The sequence below is a fragment of the Xenopus laevis genome, chromosome 5S (assembly GCF_017654675.1).
Source record: "Xenopus laevis strain J_2021 chromosome 5S, Xenopus_laevis_v10.1, whole genome shotgun sequence".
Taxonomy (NCBI): Eukaryota; Metazoa; Chordata; class Amphibia; order Anura; family Pipidae; genus Xenopus; species Xenopus laevis.
Window position 1 is genome coordinate 86,688,624 of NC_054380.1, and position 20,676 is coordinate 86,709,299.

A 20,676-nucleotide genomic window follows, 5' to 3' on the forward strand; every position below is an offset into this window, starting at 1 on the left:
TTCATTGCACAGGAAGGGTCTGGTGCATTCTTGTTACGCCACTGACTAGATAATGAGCTGAATTTCCATTAATGTACAGAAAAACTACTGACAAAGTGGGGATTGCCTTCCAGGTCAGGTGCCTAGGCAGAGCTGGGCCAACCTGGCCTGGCCACCTCGCCCCCATCCCACATGCCATGGAGAATGTTCATGTACGTTGATGTCCTGTGAGGGGCATCAGAGTGTGCAACTGCTATTTTCAGTGGGGGATGAGGGCCTGGAACTGCGCTCAGTGCCGGGCCAAGCCTATCGGGCATCCTAGACTGACCGAGAGGAGGGAGGGCATCGAACACAGACTAGGGGTAGTCAGAAGAAAGTTTAGCAGGTACCTGCACAGCGCCCCCTATCATTGTGCCCTAGGCAGGTGCCTCTTCTGTCTACCCCTAGTTCTGGCCTTGACTGTCTAGAGCAGCACTGACTGAAAATACAGCCCTGCCAATAGCCACAACTGATTTGTGCCAAATAATGTACACACTAATGCCATAATTAAACCCATCAGCAGTAGTAATTAAACCCATCAGCAGCAATAAAATAGTTGAAAAAGCTAGATGGGCCCCCTAATCACTCTGGGCCCTCTGGATTCAGTAATCCGGCCCTGCCCATCAGCATTGTTGTGCTGAAACTGACCCCATCACTTTTAGCCATAAATGTTATTGTCATATCATGGCAATTTGCACCACACTGAGCTCTTGAATTGTGGGGAAATAAAGTATGATAATTTGCGCACTTTGCACCATCTCTTCTGTTTGCAAATAAGCCTTTAATGGCAGTGACAAGTGTCTGTATCACTACTCGATACCATGGGCGTCCACATAAAGGGGCAAGGGGGGCACTGGCCCCCCCTGGACTTGTACTTCATGCCCATCTTGCCCATGTGCATCTGTAATGGCACAGCCCGGGACCCTGAGGGAGAAGGCACTTACCCCACCACACAATCATCAGTGTCAGACCGGGACACCAGGGGTCCACCCAAAAACCTTAGACCAGGGGCCCACTCTCAGTACTATTATTCTTCCTCTCCTTGCTCAACCGCTATTCTCCTAGTCTCTTTTCTTTACACAATATAATACTATCATCTATTATTCCATCTATTTAGTCTTTTTGTTCTCATAGAAATAAAGAATGACCATGAAATATGCCAAATGTTTAGCAGCATGAGGGCCCACTGACACCTCGGCCCACCGGGAGTTCTCCTGGTATCCCGGTGGGCCAGTCGACACTGACTCTAGCTAATTGGTTCTCTTTACTACTCATAAAGATTTCATGATATTGAATATTTTAAGGTACTAACATTTAATTTCAGATAATTTGTTTCTCTCCTAGGGCTGTATTTAAGTCCGATGCCAACCTAGGCACCTGACCTAAACACGCCCCCAACACTATGTGCCTGACATCACTTCCGCCAACCAATTGCCTGCATGATCCCTTTATATATAATACCCTCATTCATACTGTATGTCTAAACTGCTGGTCTTGCTGTCATTTAACCACCCACAGTCTCAGTATTACCCTGTTGCTTTATCAGTTTTTTACAGAGGGAATTGTGTAATGCACTCTTAGCTTGTATAACCTTCCTCCATACAGTACAGCTAGCTATGTTTAACCCTGTGTTCATTCCAGGAGTCTGATTCTCAACATCTTTTTCATAAAACCTCTATAGATTATACCTTCTTACACTAATAAATGGGTGTGATAAAGGCTGGGCAGTGTCAAGTCTATATAAATATCCCACCTAATCCAGCTGCAACCCAGTAAAACCCAGTGTATGCTTCTGATGAAGTGGCGAGAAGCCATGAAACGCGTAAAGCGGATGATCTGATATTTTGTATGTTGACACGCTGTTACTTTCTTTTAACATGGATTATTAAAATTCAATGATTTTAACACATCACTCCGAGTGCTCCGTATTGGCTAAACCCAGTAAAACTTGCCTTTGTTATCATCTACTGAAGAGGTTAAATTAGTAAATTCCTTCCTAATTCCAGGGAATTTTAGACAACTAAGGTAAAAGAGCATGAGATGTTGATTCTAAAACAGAATTTGGTTGCAGATCTGCATGTAACTGGTTTTCTCTCTAAATATTCAATTTCCATGGCTCCCTTAAACCAACAAAGACCATCAGGGTCTAAACTGTGGGGCCGGCCCTTTTCCAAAGGCCCAAAGGGAAGAGTTGTCCAAAGGCCAGTTAGGGTGAGATTTGGGAAGTATGTTTATTGGCTCTCAGTATTACATAGGTTCCTATAAGTCCTATGGAGGATAGTAGGACTAACACAGCAGTTATATGTTGTTTCAGTTTCATTGTTAGGAACCAAGGAGAAACATAACCAATGCGACCATTTCCTGCTCTATAAGAGCCTTATTCTAACTTCTCTCCCTCCCCTCTATATGTTATTCCTGTCAAATCCCTAGCCTAATACCCACAATAAAGATACACACAATGACTTTATGGTTAATCTGTGTAATCCACAGCTTTATTAATAATTAGATAAACTGCGCTTTTTGATCGCAAGGAAGGCAAAAAACCTCTGAAAAGTGAATTTCCTTCACTAGAGGGAAAAATTCCTTCCTGACCCCTTAAAGGCGATTGGATTTGCTCCCACAATCAATGCGCCACATTGAATCAAGGGAAGCGGGGGGGGGGGGAATATGGTAAGGTAAGGGACTGCTGTGAAAGGATGAGAAAATATGGCAGCATAAACATGGGCACATTTAAGCCGCACGATGAATGCTGCATTCCTTTCCATTCCATTGGACCCCGGGCAGCCTGCAGTCTGAGGGATAGAATGAAAAGGAATGCAGGGTCTACCAAGTGGCTTAAAGGAGTTCCTGTGTATAACACCATATGTTGGATAAAGGGGAGGAACCACTGGTGGAACTACAGTGGCTGAAACCACTGCTGGTGAAAGTGCAGTGGATGAAAGGGGGGCATCACTGGTGGAATTGAGATGCCCCATACTTACTGCTGTTTCCTGAGGATGTGGTGCCTAGACTGAGGTGCATCGGTATTTGGTACCGAGGAAACTGCTGGTGGTGCTGGTATCATGTGCTGTTTGTAAGTTGTTCCGAGGACCATCTGTAAAACCAAACAAGATAACTCAGACTATGTATTTTTTTACCATAGCAAGTGATATCCCTGTAAAATCCTTATACGGGTATAGGACCTGTTATCCAGAATGCTTAGGACCTGGGATTTTCTGGATAATGGATCTTTCTGTAATTTGGGTCTTCATACCTCAAGTCTACCAGAAAATCATGTAAACATTAAATAAACCCAATAGGATGGTTTTGTTTCCAATAACTATATCTTAGTTTGAATCAAGTACATGAAACTGTTTTATTATTACACAGAAAAAGAAAATCATTTTTAAAAAATTGGATTAGTTGAATAAAATGAAGTCTATGGGAGATGGATTTCTTGGATAATGGGTTTCTGGATAACGGATCCCACAGCTGTAATATTTAGGAGCACATTAAGCACAAATCAGGTGATTAAGCAAAATTAAATGATTGACCAAGTGTGGGAAAGAAAAGGATGGATTATATACTGCACCTGAATATCTCTCATTGTTCTTAATCAGTATGGCCTTGTTGATCTTCTCTAGGTCTTTGTAGAGGTGTTTCAGGTGGGCCTTGATGTATCTGTAGTCCTGCCAGAACTCGTTCTTAACGTGTAATTTCCACCATTTTGTAATCTTCACACAGTCCTTGGCCATCCACGTCCAGATCAGATGAGATCCACCGTGAGTGCTAGAAAAATGTAAGAAGCAAGAAAACATTGAGGTCAGGGCGCACACTATGCTAAAACCTATCAAATTTCTGCTTTATTGTATTTACACAGAAGATATGCCATGTTTAGCATTGGGTTAGCCCCTTCCTTAAACCCTTGGATACCTTTCTCAGCAGTCAGAAAATAAAATGAGGAACATATGGAAATACTTAAAATGAGGGTATGTAAAATGGAGGCTTCACTGTATGTATCTTGTTGTAACTAGAACTCTAGAGGGAAAAACATTCTACAAACGTCTGGCTAGTCATTTTGTTAAGAAATTAGAAAACAAGGAGTTTGTGTCACTAATAGAATGGCAATGCTATACATGTGTAACAGTTACTACTCTATCATACCTCCCAACATTTTGGAAGTAAAAAGAGGGACAAAAAATTTTTCCCAGCACGTAGCGCAGCAATTTTTTGACCACACCCCTTTCTGCGACCACACCCCCTAATTACCATGTTCGTTTTACAAAATTTGGAAGGTTATGAAAGTTTGAAAATATTTCTCCTTATCTAAACTGTGTTTTTGTGTCTCAGAATTGTTACAAAGTATCTTATTTGCACCTGTTACCTGTTCTGGGCTCTCTGCTAAAAGCCAATTAAGTGAGAAACTTTGTTTCTTTTTCTGGCTGTTCAGTGCAGAGAAAAGAGGGACTTTCCAGTACAAATGAGGGACTGCGGGTTGAGGGACTGTCCCTCCGAAAAAGGGACAGTTGGGAGGTATGCTATATATTTATAGAAAAGCTGTTGTTAGGTTTGTGTAGAAACCAAAATGTGGGTACAAGTAAATTGTGTAATATGTTTTCTTCCTTGCCTCCCCCCTGGAAAATTTTCTGTGGACGCCCATGCTCGATACATGTGCAAATTAGTCTTGAAACTGATCAGTTATTTTGAAGCACAAGTAGGACGCAGAGAATTGTTGACGTGTCTTATGCCCTGACAGAAACTAAGCGGTGTTATTACGTTTGCCTATCAGCAGTCGTGTACACTTTTTACAGGCTCACAGCACAGCCCTTGCAGTCACATAACCCGGAATAGATACAGGGCGGCCCTTTCCGTGCGGCTTCTTGTTTCAGTACGGCCCTAGAGGCGGCGGACACGTTGTCAAGCATGGCACCGGCAGCCGGTGTTCGGAAGAAAGGTGCTGCAGCCGTCGGGTTTCCCGTGCCCCGGGCACTGACTGACACTATTAAAGGGGCCTGGCAAAACAAACAGCAACTACTGACTGACCCCCGTCACACCGCGTTGCTCGGTGTCTTCCTGTGCTTGGCGGAGGTGGGGGTCTCCCACTGGGTCATCCAGAGCGTCCCCTGTGAGTTAGAAAGGGGCGCAACAGGGTTTTTCACTTCAGGAACGTCACTATGTGGCTGTCAGGGGATTCCGGGAAATAGAGGCCTCTAAGAGCCGCAGGCTGTTTCCTAATGTCACGTTTTTATAACTTGAAGAGAAGGAGTGAATAATGTGGAAACAGATATAAGGCAGGAGTTTAGTCTAGACAAACACGGACCCCATTTACCTCAACTAAACCCCTAATTTGCCAGTCGCCAGCAGTTTCTTCACTCCATGTTGTAGACTTGTGGCGGTACATGGAATGGTCAAACCTGGGCACTTTGCTGCTCCACAAGACCCACAAGAAACTCACATTTATAATGTGTTAACATTCCCTTGAAAGCGGTGACAGTAGTGTGTGCACATATAAGAGGGGTTAGAGCTTGGGATAGGGCCGTGCAACTTACACAGTTGAATTATACATTATACTATTTGGTGAAAATATATGGTTCTAAGTGCCCAATTATGGCAGACTGCAGGGTGTTTCTGGTGGTTTATAGATGTTGGTGGTTAACCTAACTCTCTTTCTGTACCCAGACACTGAGATTGACTGGAAAGCTTACATGGATGAAGTTGAGGGTGTGTTGAATGGCACATATGATTATACCCAGTTAAAGGGGGAGACCGGGCCCCTTGTGTAAGTATGTGATGTTGGCAGTCGGAATACTTAATATATGTTCCATTCTAGGAAGTACTGCAGCTCATTATGGGCAGACAAATGTATACCTCCAGGACTCATTCCACATTTACATACCAGCCCTAAACTTCATTAAAACAAGTTACCTGAGGCTGTACTTTTTCTCAGAGTTTCCTCCATTGAAGCAGGTGAGCTTAGTTTCATGGCCAGAGATGCTGGAAAAAGTACTAGCTGCCGTTTTCTTTAAATTGATATTTGACTCATGTAAACTAATAGCATCAACAGATTCTTTCATAAGCAGCTATAACATGCAATTTAGTTTGTGGTTAGTTTTTAAACTTCTCACTGATTCTTCTATCCGTGCAGAGTGTGCTTTTTGCTCTTCATTCCCACAGTAGGGTGATATGTGTTAAACAGGTTGTAAGATTTAACAACTAGGAAGATGGACTGGACTACAGAGCAGAAAGCACATGCTGGACATAGATACATGATATTCTGTTATCTTGAAAAGCTGTTGGATTATATATATACTAAGGTTGCACCAAACCCTGCTCATCTGGATTTGGCTGAATTCTTCTAAACGGATCCAGGAAAATACAGAACCGAATCTGAACCCTTGAGGTGGGTGGAAAAAAAAACGCATGGGCGCAAATTGATGACGGGCATACAAGGGGTTTGGATTATGTTCAGCCAGGCTCTTGGCATGGTTTCAGCCTGCTAAAAAAGGCTCAGATTCTGCTGAATCCTGGATTTGGTGCATCCCATATGTACATGAAGAAAACCTTTTAAAACAAATTAAACAAAAAATATTATATTTGGTCATGTATTGGAAAAAAGGATCCAATAACATATCTTGTGTTTTGCCCAACAGGTATCCCGCAGGATTCGTATATATTTTCAGTATATTTTATTACCTAACAGAACATGGTAGCAACATCCGCCTGGCTCAGTACATCTTTGCTGCCTTGTATCTTCTAACACTGTTCCTTGTGTTCCGTATCTACGTTGTCACCAAAAAGGTACACAATAATATAAAGGCAACACTTCAGATATGTAAAAACAATCCTGTGTTTGTATATACATATATGGTGTGGTATATTAAAGGCAGAGTAGGATCTACATTCATTTTTTTCCTCCTATATAATGTTTGAGAGAATGTTAAATTGAACATTACACACAAAGTTACTATTGTAAGATGTACAAATATAAGAACTCAATAATAAACAACACATAGAACCCAGAGTTGACTACACGCATGCTAATACTTAACAGCAGAGTCAACATTTTTATAATACACAAGTTTCTGTGTGCCATGAACTATATTTTACAGGATATCCATGGCTCTGTACCACTATAAGGTATGGTAAAAAAAACATTATTGCAACACAAGCAACCACAAAGCCTACCGTCTGGGGATTTATTGAGCAGTGTCAAACAGTCACAAGTATAAAAAGTAATATGGCAACTATAACTCCCGTTGTCTTAGTAATTTCTGCTCATATATGCCAACCAATAGCGAAGGTATGTCCTTTACATATAAAATATGTATTTTCCATTTAGCATTATTAAATTATTTGCCCATATGCCATATTCAGCTCCATTACACTTTTTTTTTATACACAGGTACCCCCCTATGTGTTTTTCTTCATGTGCTGTGCCTCATACAGAGTGCACTCCATCTTCTTACTGCGCCTTTTTAATGACCCTGTGGCAATGGTTATCCTTTTCTTCTCTATCAACCTCCTGCTGCAGGATCACTGGAACTGGGCATGCTTCTTCTATAGGTAAACTGCACAGTGTGCGTTACATGGGTGAAATAGCATATTTTGATTGTGAGGGGTGGGATGTGAAGAAACAAAAGTCTTTAATATGAAATTAAATATTAATATCATCTGTAGAAATTTTGCTAATATTGTATTGTTTTTAGTGAGTTGTCATGGCAAAAAGGTCAAGTAAGTAAAAGAGTGAAAATCCACAAAAACACTGAGGGTCATTTATAAAGTTTGCACAGCGCATATTTATCCGCAGATGGGTGTTTTGCCCCTGTTTGGTCCCAAACTCTGGATTATTTTACTGCTGTGCCCGTCTTTCTGGTTTTTGCGAATTCGCATTGCGAAAAAATATTCGCAAATGAGATGGGTGTTAGCAACTGTGGTAATGGTAATTATGCACGGAATTAGCGTTGGCAGTAATTTAAATTCCCAAACTTTTGCGAATATTTTTGACCCCACCAAAGTCGTTGCATAAATCAAACACAGGTTATTCACATAAATATTCGCAATTTGCGATCATACTATATTTAAAAAGCTCTTATGGACATTCACAGGGTGAGAAAAAAATTTCAGTTACACACACCACTCCAGCTCCAGAACATACACCACTCCAGCTCCAGAACAAACACCACTCCAGCACGGATCCAGCTGTTTAAATATAACCATACGTAGGGCAAATATTTTCACTGTGGGAATCACGCTGCGCAAAGTTTATAAATGAGCCCCATTTTGTATAAAGCTGTACTTTCAGAGATAGTTTACAGTTACTGTACATACAAGAATTCAAAAAGGATTGCTATAACCATATAATAGTATGATGCAGTAAGTCACATAACTACACAGATGTTCTTTTATCTTGTTGCAGGCAGTACATTGTTTCTTAGAAATCATAAGGTTTCTGATATATAGTTGTTCTGAGCATGCCCATTCCACACAGTGAGTTGCACACATGATGTTAGCGAGCACTAGTCAATGGCTGGACAGTAGACTTGGAACGCCACTGAATTTTTACATGTAAACAGATCACCCCAGTCTTGAAGCATGATAGTATCTCCTGTACTTCCCATTCATATACAGACCTCTTGGCACAGACCCATACTTGTACCATGGTGGGCAGGGCCGGAACTAGGGGTAGGCAGAAGAGGCACGTGCCTAGGATGCAACATCTCTCCACCTAGCCCTTCTCTGAGCCTTTGTTCCCTCACTGACCCCTTTTTAGATATGATTGTCCCTCAGTGTGCCGGCACCACTCGTGCGCACCCATGCAGCACCTGCATAGTACATGTGCACGCATTCCTGAGCCAGGAAGCCAGCCGGGGTACCTAGGGCGCCTGTCTGACTAGGCCCAGCAGAGATGGTGGGATCATGTTTTAGGGCTACTTTTTATCAGCTGTGACTGGGCATCTTGCTAAAAGAGAAGTATGAATGGTGAATATATATATTTCATGCCATTCCAGATCAGAATGAAATAATTGTGTTTTCATTATCAATTCATCATATGAAGCCAATTATCCCTGGTTCAGCAGGTCATTTTTAATGCTCCTTTTTATATCTCTTGTGAAGTTGTGAAGTGTTTTAAAAGGGTGGTTCACCTTTAAAGGAACATTAACACCAAAAAATTAACCTGTTTTAAAGGAATAACAGTGTAATGTAGTGGGTGTTTGCTTCAGAAACACAACTATAGTTTATTTAAACAAGCTGCTGTGTAGCCATGGGGGCTGCCATTCAAGCACAAGATGCACAGTAGATAACAGATACGTTCTTAAGGGCTAGTCCACACGGGGAGATAGCCCTGCGTTTGCGGTCGCGGCGACAAAGCGCCGCGCCAGTCGCCGCGACCGGCGCAGGCGACAGTTTTGTATGGGCGCCTATGTAAAAACGCCTGTGCTAACCACACCAGGCGATGCGCTTTTTAACAGTCGCCTGAAAAAGCCTGGCGAGGCATTTTCAGGCGACTGTTGAAAAGCGCATCGCCTCGTGTGGTTAGCACAGGCGTTTTTACATAGGCGCCCATACAAAACTGTCGCCTGCGGCGACTGGCGCGGCGCTTTGTCGCCGCAAACGCAAGGCTATCTCCCCGTGTGGAATAGCCCTAAGACTCCCATTGTATACTATAGAACTTATCTGTTATCTGTATCCTGTGCTTTTTCTCCTTTTTTCAGCTTTATATGGCTGCCCCCATGGCTACACATCAGTTTGTTTATGTAAACTATTGTAGAGATGCTGAAGCAAATATGCCAGGTTTACCAGTGCAGCACAACAGTATACTATAGTTTTAATTACTTTGAAATATTTTTATTTTTTGGTGTTACTGTTCCTTTAAGTTAAATTTAAGTATGTTATAGAATGGCCAAAACTAAGCCACAATTGGTTTTCATTTTTTATTTTATGTAGTTATTTAATTCTTTGCCTTCTTCTTCTGACTTTTTCCAGCTTTCAAATGGGGGTCACTGATCCCATCTAAAAAACAAATGCTCTTTAAGGAAACAAATGTATTGTTATTGCTACTTTATGTTACTCATATTTCTATTCAGCCCCTCTACTATTGATATTCCAGTCTCTTATTCAAATCAATGCATGGTTGCTAGGGTAAGTTGGACCCTAGCAACCAGATTGCTAAAACTGCAAAGCGCTACTGAATAAAAAGCTAAATAACTCAAAAAACCACATATACTAAATAATGAAAACCAATTGCAAATTGTCTCATTCTCACTCTACATCAACTAAAAGTAAATATAAAGGTGAACAACCCCTTTAAAGTTTCCTTACAGGAAATAGGGAGTCCTACAGCTTACAGTTCTGAAGAACAGGAGTGACAAGAAACTATGGGACTGTTAAAAGGGTCTAAACTCACAAAAATAAATTGATGTAAACTCACAGTATTCAGTATAACAGTATTGTTGCTGGGAAGTGGTAACTCTAAAACAGTATCTCTTAAGCTTTCTTAAACGCTTCTCTTAATTTACATATATTTTTCAGCTCACATCATGTATTTTGAGTTGATTTTTTATGATCTTTTAAATATTAATATTTGTATTTACCCAAAAATAAGTGTAAAGACTTAAAGAGTTCACACTTCTTGCTTTCTACAACCACTACAACTTCAATTTAATAAGGCATAATACACAACATAAATTATACATAAATAAATACATTACTGGATAACGCACTTAACACAACTTAATAAAATAGTCTTATAGCAGAATAACTTATTAACCTGCATGGTTACCAAATACTAGCATTGTTGCAGTGTCCTGCATTGTAAGAGGTCAGGACCAAAGAGAAAGATATTCCCAATTTCCTTGAAGTACATAGTTTGTCCTTCTCCCCATTCACTTTAAGTCATATCGTTTTCTTGTCCAGGGACAAAAGATAAATATATAGGAAGGGCGGTATTTTTTTTTCTAGAGGGTTTGTACATTCCTTGGAAATTGCCATATTTCCTTTGCCTCAATTTGTAGAGACCATTCCCCATCTCACTGCATGTGGTCACTGCTGTTTTTCAGAAATTATTTACCATTTCTATACCAACCAGAATCCATTCCATCCACTTCTGTGGTAATACAACTGTTCTATCTCAAAGTAGCACTATTAACATGGTCTTCTAATATATTGGCATATAGATAAAAAAAATACAAGGAGCTATAAAATTAAAGCTTTTCACAAAATTTGTAGGCCAATAATATAATGGTAAGGCCTCTTACTGAATAATTTGTAAGCATTTTCCCCTACTTTTGTTCCACAAAGCAATGTTTACTTTAAGTTGTTCTACAAATTGCTTTTAGTTCCCAGTATTTGTGCAGAACTTGGTTGTCCATTCCCTTTGCAGCTTGCAATGTATTTATAAGTGCATCAACAATTCAGTCTTACTATGTTTCCTTTCTCTGTTCTACAGTTTGGCAGTGTCTGTTAAGATGAATGTTCTGCTGCTGGCACCTGGATTACTGTATCTTCTGCTCTGCCGTTTTGGCCTCCTTCGCTCTATTCCCAAACTTTGCATTTGTGCAGTACTACAGGTAAGTGCCTATCCACCCTCAACGAAAAGTATGTGTTGGATGTATGTATACTGTAGATTATGTAGTCTTCTTGCTCTGTGCCCTGCTCAGAGAGACCTTCTATATCATTCTCCCTACAATGAAATACCTTTCCCTTGACAGCCTTCCTGTGAAAATTGAGCTCTAATATGTGCGTAGAATTAAAGGAAAACTATACCCCCAAAATGAATACTTGAGCAACAGATCGTTTATATCAAATTAAGTGGCATATTAAAGAATCTTATCAAACTGAAATATATATTTAAGTAAATATTGCCCTTTTACATCTTGCCTTGAATCACCATTTTGTGATGGTCTGTGTGCTGCCTCAGAGATCACCAGCTCTAACTGTAAGGGTAAGGTCACACTGGGCTTTTCGGGGAGATTTAGTCGCCTGGCAAGGCGATTAGTCGCCAGGCGACTAAATCTCCCCGAACTGTTCAGTGTGACCTTACCCTAATAGGAAGAAGTGTGGAAGCAAAAGCCAGAACTCTGTCTGTTAATTGGCTCATGTGACCTAACAAGTATGATGTGTTTGGTATGTTTGTGTGCACCGTGAATCATACGATCCCAGGGGGCTGCCCTTATTTTTTAAAAACCTTAATTCAGCATAAATTGCATAAGACGCACCAGATGCACCAGTTCAGGTTTTAAGATTAGAGCATCCTTATAGAGAATCTGCTCTTTTTTTTTTTTTTTGTTCTTCCGAGATTTTTAAGATACTTTGGGGGTATGTGGATGTGCAATGTTTTAAATACATAGTAAGATTGTCTTTGCTCTTTGTTGTTGAAGTGTGTCATATCTCCATACCTAGTGTGAGATATCCGGTAGCAGGAATCATGACCAGGGCGCTTATTGTAGCACAGAATCAATACACAGAACCTTAATTCTGTCCAAATAAGCCTGGGCTACTTTATTTGAAGCTGTTGACACAGATAGCATAAACACAAGGTTTCAGCAGATTGCACTTGCTGATTCAGCTCAGTTTCTTCAGTGTCTGGTTTGCAAAAGCAATGGCTCCAGGCTTGTAGTTTCAGTAGGCAAATCTGTATGTGTATCTCTGTGTCACTCCCAGCTTGATTTCCCAGCAGGCTCCTCAGCCCCTCACACACACTAAAATTAAACACCTGACTCATTTATGGGTAGGTGGCTAACACCACACCTAGGTCAGTCTGGAGGGCCGCCCAGATCCTTTCCTCAGTTCCAGCCCTGGATACCCTCAAAAAGAATAACAATGCAGTTTCTTAACTGCAATATCCTTCATCCAGGGCCCTTAACCTCGGAACTGACCTGCAATTTCCTTTTACCATATCACACTAGATTGAACAAGCTCTCAAGAAAGATGGTTATAGATGCCTGTCTGGGAAGGCAAATGATTGTCGAGAAATTGGACATCAATTATTCCACTGTCCCAAGAAGCTGACAGCAACTTGTGAAGTTGTGATGGTGGAAATGTGTTTTGGGGCTGCTTTGTGCATCAAGGCTTGGGCAGCTCACCATTATAGAATCCACTTTTGAGTTCTAAGGGTGCTTGAGGATAATGTGAGACCATCTGTCAGAACAAAGTGGAGCATGCAACATGACAATGACCCTAAATATTCCAGTAAATCCACCAGGAAAAAAAAAAGAAAAGGATGCTTGAGCGTGTTGGTGCCAAAGGGGGCAATAGCCAGTGTATCCAATGAGAACATGAATCTGTAAAACTTGCACAGGAATTGGTGTCACAGTGGAGTACATTAAAGGGAACATTTATGTAACAAATATACACAAATGCATGATTTTTGGATTAGTGGTGTTTGCAATAGCGTATTTGCTAATTGCACTGCAAAATACCTTTTGTATATTATTTTGGTGAATATATTACAATTTTGGTGCATTTTTAGCCATTTAATTGCATGTTTAGCCATTTTATTGCATTTTCAGCTTTGTGTAGGTGTTGTTCACTTATTTCTGTCCGTAAAACCAATTTGGCCATTCTAAAATATTTAAACTGTGATTCTGACTGCTGATTACAGTAGGCAAGAGAAAAAAAGCATTGATTTTTCTGGTTTGGTTGGATTTTAGTGATTTTATTGTATATCGCTCTGTTCTTTACTTCATTTTGCCCATGGAAAGTTTGTCTGCTGTATATCCATTTGGGAGTCTGTGCACGACATAGTTTGGTGTATTTGTGCATATCATGCATCAAGCTGTTCAGTAGAACCCTGGCGTTCATATTTAAGCTGCCTTTTGCTGGTACGTTACAAAATGTGGGGTATATAATTGGGTATACTGTTAGGGGTCTCATGGCACATAATACACATACCTCGTGCTTATATTGTAGTAGCCAGAATGTCATATGTGAGAATTCATATGCACTATTTGGATTTGGGGGTTACTATATGACACATAGTTTGGTAAATCTATTCATATCATGCATGAAGCTGTTCAGTAGACCCCTGGCTTTCATATTTAGGATGCCTTTTGCTGGTAAGTTATAAATTGTGGGTATATAATGGGCTAAAATGCAAGCTTTGTGACAATTTTCAGAAATTTCATAAAAAACATTATGTTTGGCATAGCTTTGCAGTTTGGTAGATTGCAGTATAAAGACATATTTACCCATTTTAGATTTGTCAGAATGTGTACTTTCGGAAAATGTATGGTTTTCTAGGGTCTCCATACTGTTAGGAGGTCTCATTGCACATAATACACATACCAGGTGCTTATATTAAGCAAGTAGAGTGGATTCAACCAGACTGTTCAATCACTGTCCAATGAAGCCAAGAACACGTGGGAAAAGTAGTGATGAACTTTAGAACTTTTAATGTTCATTAACACCTTCTGGATATAAACTATTCAATTTTTTGATCCACTTAGCTTCTTCTTGTAATAACAATTTTAGCATATTACCCCCTCTCTGTGGATCACCTCTAATGCCTGCCATTTGAGCTGCAATAGATTATGTTTAGATGTAGCAAAGTGTCTTGAAATGGAGGTATCAGTTTGGGTCCCTGCTTTAAAGTTACGTATATTGGACCTATGTTCTTTCACAGGACGAGATGTTTGGCCTATATATAAAAGTCCGCACAGACATTTTAATAAATATACCACGTTCACACTTTCACACTTTCACATGTGGCATAGGAATAGAGATGTATTTCCTTACCATTAATGGGATGATGTACAACTTCCCCTTTGATGATAGATGAGCAACATATGCAACTCAAGCACGGGAAGGTTCCCTTTTTTGGTGGTCCTTGAAATAGAGACTGTGATTTATTAGACTTACGGGCTTCTGCTGGACACCGTTTATCCCGCAATGTCTGTCCTCTTGTATAACAAAACAATAGGATCTCATTGCAGTGATGTGACTTAAGTCCTGTTGTAGAATGGGCCAAAACGTTTTAATCACTTTCGCAATCTGAGCGCTCAACTGTCATTCTCGTATTGTTTTTAGGTTCTGGTTTATGGTCCAATAATTCACCTCATTCGCTATTTTATGTAAACTATGTAAATTGTACCCTTTAACTTTAAACCTATTGATAAGTGTGGCAGCAGCCTTCCAATATCTAGTGTCATCTGATGCAATACGTCTTGCTCTCAAAAACTGACTTTTCGGAATTGCTGCAATACAGCGAGAATTATGATAGCTGGAGGCATGGAGTAGGCTGTTCCGATCTGTGACCTTCCGATACAAATCTGTCTCAATAATGCCTTTGTTTAAACTAAGTTTTACATCAAGAAAATTAAGAGTATGGGTCGAGGTCTCAATGGTAAATTTTACTGAAGGGTGTTTAGTATTAGCCTTAGTTACCATTTCCTGAAACACAGAAATATCACCCTTCCATATAACCAGTATATCGTCCACAAAACGGAGATAAAGTTCTATATGTTCTTTGAATTCTTCCTTTAGAAAAAAAAATTTTTCCAACTTGTGGACAAATAAATTAGCGAATGAGGGGGCGACCTCCACCCCCATTGATGTACCTTGACATTGCCAGTAAAATTTGTCTTCAAATCTGAAGTAATTGCGTTTTAAGATCAATGTTAACCAATCAATTAGGAAGTACACTATATTGTGTGTTAAATTTGTTTCAAGAAGGCAGTCTTTAATATGCATAATTCCCTCATCTTGAGGTATAAATGTATATAAATTGGCAATGTCAATGCTTCCTAGGGTACAATTAGGGGCAGATGCATTAAGGGTCGAATATCGAGGGTTAATTAACCCTCGATATTCGACTGGGGAATGAAAATCCTTCGACTTCGAATATCGAAGTCGAAGGATTTCAATCCAACGATTGAAGGATTATCCTTCGACCAAAAAAACTTAGCATTGAGTTCGGTAGGTTTTAGGTGGCGAACTAGGGGGTCGAAGTTTTTTCTTAAAGACACAGTACTTAGACGATCGAATGGTCGAATAGTCAAACGATTTTTAGTTTGAATCATTCGATTTGAAGGTCGAAGTAGCCCATTCGATGGTCGAAGTAGCCAAAAAAACACTTCGAAATTCAAAGTTTTTTTTCTTCTATTCCTTCACTCGGGACCCCTTAGTGTCTAACACATCCAATGTAGACAATATTTGAAGTAATTTTTTAAAACAACCCAGGATTTTCTGCGCTAACGGTTGCAAATAGGAGTCCACGTATTTTGATAGCGGCTCCAAAACAGAACCTATCCCAGAATTATTCGATTGTAATTTATGTAGTGCCTGTCTCTCACCAAATGACAGGTTAAAATTAGGTTTAACAATGCTGGGTTTCTCACAAATTTTTTTGACCTCAGCAGTAACTACTTTCTCAAACGCTGGCATTGTTTTGTACCGGTGGAATAAAAGTACTTTTTTCCTAAAGGTTTCTTCAACAGTGTTACAGGTTACATTATTTTCAGACCATATTTTAAGTTTAAGTTCTAACAGTTTATGAAAGTCAATCTCCCAGTTTAGTAGGTTCATGTGCTTATATTGTAGTAGCCAGAGTGTCATACGTGAGAATTTATTTGCACTATTTTGATTTGGGGGTCTCTGTGCGCCACATAGTTTGGTAAATCTATGCATATTGAGCATCAAACTGTTTAGTAGACCCCATGCGTTCATATTTAGGATGCTTTATGCTGGTAATGATACATAGACGATACAATGCTGGAAAGTTGAAGCTTTGAGGCAATTTTCAGATATTTCACCGCCAATTTTGGGAAAGCCTTGCAACTCAGTAGTTGAAGCAGAAAGGCATGGGTACCCATTTTAGATTTGGTAGAATGTGTACTTTCCAAAATCATATGGTTTTTGGGGGTAAATATATATTTTTGTGCACAAAAAATGCAGTCAATGTGTAGATTTTTCATTAGCTGAAGTTGCCCACAGGACTATTTGATTGCACTAACTTCATTTTGGGGCCTCTAAATGCCAGATACTTTTGTAAACCTATGCCCAATGGGCATCAAACCTACATATGTGCTTTTTCTTGGTATTTATTACATGGGTGATATGATGCTAGAAAGTTGAAGCTTTGAGGCAAGTTTCAGGTATTTTGCCAAAACCGGCAAATTTGGGTAAGGCTTGTGTACTTTACAAAAATATATTGTTTTGGGGGGTAAACCTATTTTCCGGTGTTTTTACCCCACACAAAATGCAGTAAATGTGTTGATTTTTCAGTAGCTGAAGCAAAGTCCTAGACAATTTGGATGTGCTAACTTCATATTGGGGTCTCTAAATGCCAGGTACTTTGGTAAACCTATGCATAATGGGCATCAAACTGTTCAATGGACCCAAGGGTGCTTTTTCTTGGTTTCTTGGTTCCTAATACAGTGTGGGATATGTGGAGCAGCAAAATGAAACGTTTGAAGTGATTTTTCAGAATTTTGATACATTTTTTTTATAAAAACTGCAACGTTCAGTCAAGCTTTGATGTTTGGTAGAGTAGAGAGACAAAGTTGCCCATTTTGGAATCGGCAGAATGTGTACATTCTGTTTCAGGATTTTTTGGCCTTGGAATCTAAAGTATGCCATTTCTGCCTTTGTGCCTTCAAAATTCGGTAATATGCTGCTAGGAGTTTTTGCTCTACAGAATTCCTAAATCTCTCTAAAACTATTCATATCTGGTATTGGCGTGTTCGAGAGACATCACGCTTTTTTTGAATTTTTATGCGTAAAATGAAATATTTTTCTGGTAAATTTGTATATAATGAAAAATAGGAATCTATAAATCTTTTTGCAGAGGTGGAAATACAAGAAAACTCAGGTAGATTTAGAAAGGTCAGGTTCTCTCAGAAAAAACAATGTATAGTTTTCCTAGGTAAACTAAAGGTTTCCCCTCAGAATATGCCCCTAAAATGAGCGAGCACAAAATGTTTCAAAAGCGTCTTGCATTTCGCAATTCTGCTGGCACTTAAAGGGTTAACATACAACTTCTCTACTGTGATATTTAAAATAAATAAATAAAATAAATGAATAGTTCTAGTCATCTTCTTTCCTTGTTATATAGGTGTTACTGGGCCTTCCATTCCTGCTGGAAAATCCCACTGGTTACCTTATCCGCTCCTTTGATTTTGGGAGGCACTTTCTCTTTCAGTGGACAGTGAATTGGCGTTTCCTTCCAGAGTTTGTTTTTCAGCATCGAGCATTTCACCTGGCACTGCTCACAGCCCACCTTGCAGCCCTTCTGCTGTTCTGTGTGCATCGTTGGCCCCGGTGAGTAGAATAAAGTAACTTTTTACACTGTAGCATTTCTATACCTCACTCAAAGCCAAAAGTACCGCTCAAAGCTCACCTTCCCTAAGCCTGTTCCATATGTTCCCTGTCGGGTGCTCTGTCCGCAGCGTCCCCACTGCTCAAATCCACATCAATAACTAAAGAATTGGACAGCACTCCGATCAAATGCAAAGCAGGTTTATTGCATCCTCTATGGGGATCTTACGCCTTATGCGTTTCAGGATTCAATCCCTTAATCATGCCTATGATTGGAGTGCTGTCCAATTCTTTGGTTATTGATGTAGCATTTCTATGGCCCACACCTAAGCAAAACAGCACCACTCTCTGATGCATTTTATATAATATGACTTGTGAAGAAATTATAGGCCGTGTAGCCAGCCCTTTGCATGGAGACATTTGGACAGTGCTGGTGGTTTATGTAACACTTTTTTTTCTTATTTCTAAGCAGATCTGGACAAAGTCTATTGGCACTACTAAAGGATCCAGCAAAGAGGAAGCCTTCATCACACAGGCTAACAGCAAATAGTATCCTTTGAGACAACCAACCTGTAGACCCCGTCTGCACAAGCTGAATAATTGGTTCAGTTATATAGTTGGTGTAAACTATTTACAGTGCCCTGTGGCTGAAGATAGAATGGTATCACTGTGTGTACCAGGACTATAGCTTCAATGCACAGGTTAGATAGGGTTTGCAACAGAAACTTTGCAACAGGTTCAGTCCCGCTGCTTTTTTTGAATAGGCCAGCCAAAAATACCAATCTGAAAATAGATGTTATTCCATAAATAGCATTAATACATTATAATAATAAAATCCACTATGATGGATAATGGATTATACAGTAAAAACTATTTCACATAGCATGTTCTTTTTAATATCTATACCTTTACCTTGACTGCTTGCCAGAGATAATCTTTGTGCTGTTCTCCAGTAACTTCCTAGGAGTGATGTTTAGTCGCTCTTTGCACTATCAGTTCTATGTCTGGTATTTTCACTCACTGCCATACCTCCTGTGGTGCACTGGCACAAGAGTTCTGCCGGGACTTGCTAAGTATGCACTGGGGAAAGGGTGAAATGGTTATGGTTTTTTTTTTGGTTTTTTTTATAAATTCTTTATTTTCGTGTTTTGCAAAATACAAAAAATAAAATGGCATGAGATTCCTGTAGTAAAGAATTCAAACATATGCTACAGCTTGTGATCACACGGTATCCCAATATAGGGATTATTGTACGATATCAGCAGATTACATATCTCATAGCCGTGTTTTGTGAGTAATAAACCATGAAACAAAAAATAAAAAAAACAAACTGTTGGGCACATCTACAATCCTGCAAGTAATGGCAAAATGGTGGTCGGAGGAGTAAGCACAGAAAAGATAGGGTGGCAAGCACTATATATTGACTGAATATCTTGATCGTGTATCAATGGAATATCAATTGAATATCAGGGGTCTCACTAAAGCTACGTATAAACAGTGGTCTTCTCAAGAAGTAAGGGTCCGGTACTCCTGCGATTCAATAAACTGGAGCCAGTAGAACCATTTCTGAGTCAAGCTTATGGTTATGGTTTTTATCTAAAAAAAATATCTAATTCTGTGTCACTCTTGTTGCCTTTTTAGGATTTTAATTCTTGGTCTGATTGAACTGTCGTGGAACACATTTCCCTCCACTGCACTGAGCTCAGGCATTCTCCATTTGTGTCATGGAGCGATTCTTTTGCATCTGTGGTTTGGTGTTCCTCCTGATGAGACATGGGCCTCTCGGCCTACAACACATACACCTACCAAGAGAAAGGACTGATTATTCCTATCGAATCAATGTCATCCACACAGTTTTGTGGTTTCAAACACAATGTTAAAGCAAAATGAAAGGAATGTGTTACATATAAAAATGATTTATTTTTTGTGCGAGAGGGATTGTGTATTTTTTTTCCTTATAAATAGGGTCAGTGTCTAACTGCAAATTAGAAAAAAAAAATTTTTACAGGCTAATGTTTCACTTGCACATGTATGGTTACTAGATCAATTTTCCACCACATCATTTTAAATCTGTGCCACTCAGGAAGAAAAATGTATAATGATAGTCACTATTTATTGATCTGGTGGGGGGTTGTTTGGGCCTCTGTGTAGTTGAAATGCCAATTCCTATTTTTTTTTTTTTTATCCCAATCCAGAAATACTGATCATACATAGGCAGATTTTGTCACAACTCTCCAAACAATCTTATCCGCGATTCATTCAATGGTTTACAATATGTGAGGAGACTTTTGTTGTATCTGTGTCATGTATTAACTGATATATTAACTGATGGCTATGTTCTCCTTGTTTACTTATACATGTGACCCAACCCTGCCATGCACAGTAAATGACGATTATCTGATTCCATCCATTGACCGATTTCATTAT

At 39.7% G+C, this 20,676-nt stretch overlaps 1 protein-coding gene across 3 annotated transcripts; it reads left to right on the top strand.

The window, feature by feature from the left end:
• Positions 1–4,742: 4,742 nt before the first annotated feature.
• Positions 4,743–20,655, top strand: alg3.S (ALG3, alpha-1,3- mannosyltransferase S homeolog). 3 transcript variants are annotated; one of them, XM_018264188.2, is made up of 9 exons: positions 4,743–5,122; positions 5,677–5,776; positions 6,648–6,795; positions 7,400–7,560; positions 11,444–11,564; positions 18,047–18,252; positions 18,722–18,798; positions 19,178–19,322; positions 19,891–20,650. In XM_018264188.2, exons 1-9 carry the CDS (start codon positions 4,921–4,923, stop codon positions 20,069–20,071), a joined length of 1,341 nt encoding a protein of 446 aa, XP_018119677.1. In that variant the 5' UTR covers positions 4,743–4,920; the 3' UTR covers positions 20,072–20,650.
• The last annotated feature ends 21 nt before the right edge of the window (positions 20,656–20,676 follow it).

Coding starts and splice junctions, on each gene's coding strand:
- alg3.S (XM_018264188.2), top strand. CDS start 4,921: ATGGCACCGGCAGCCGGTGTTCGGAAGAAAGGTGCTGCAGCCGTCGGG. Junction 11,565..18,046: donor GCATTTGTGCAGTACTACAG/GTAAGTGCCTAT, acceptor CTTGTTATATAG/GTGTTACTGGGCCTTCCATT. Junction 19,323..19,890: donor GTTCTGCCGGGACTTGCTAA/GTATGCACTGGG, acceptor TTGCCTTTTTAG/GATTTTAATTCTTGGTCTGA.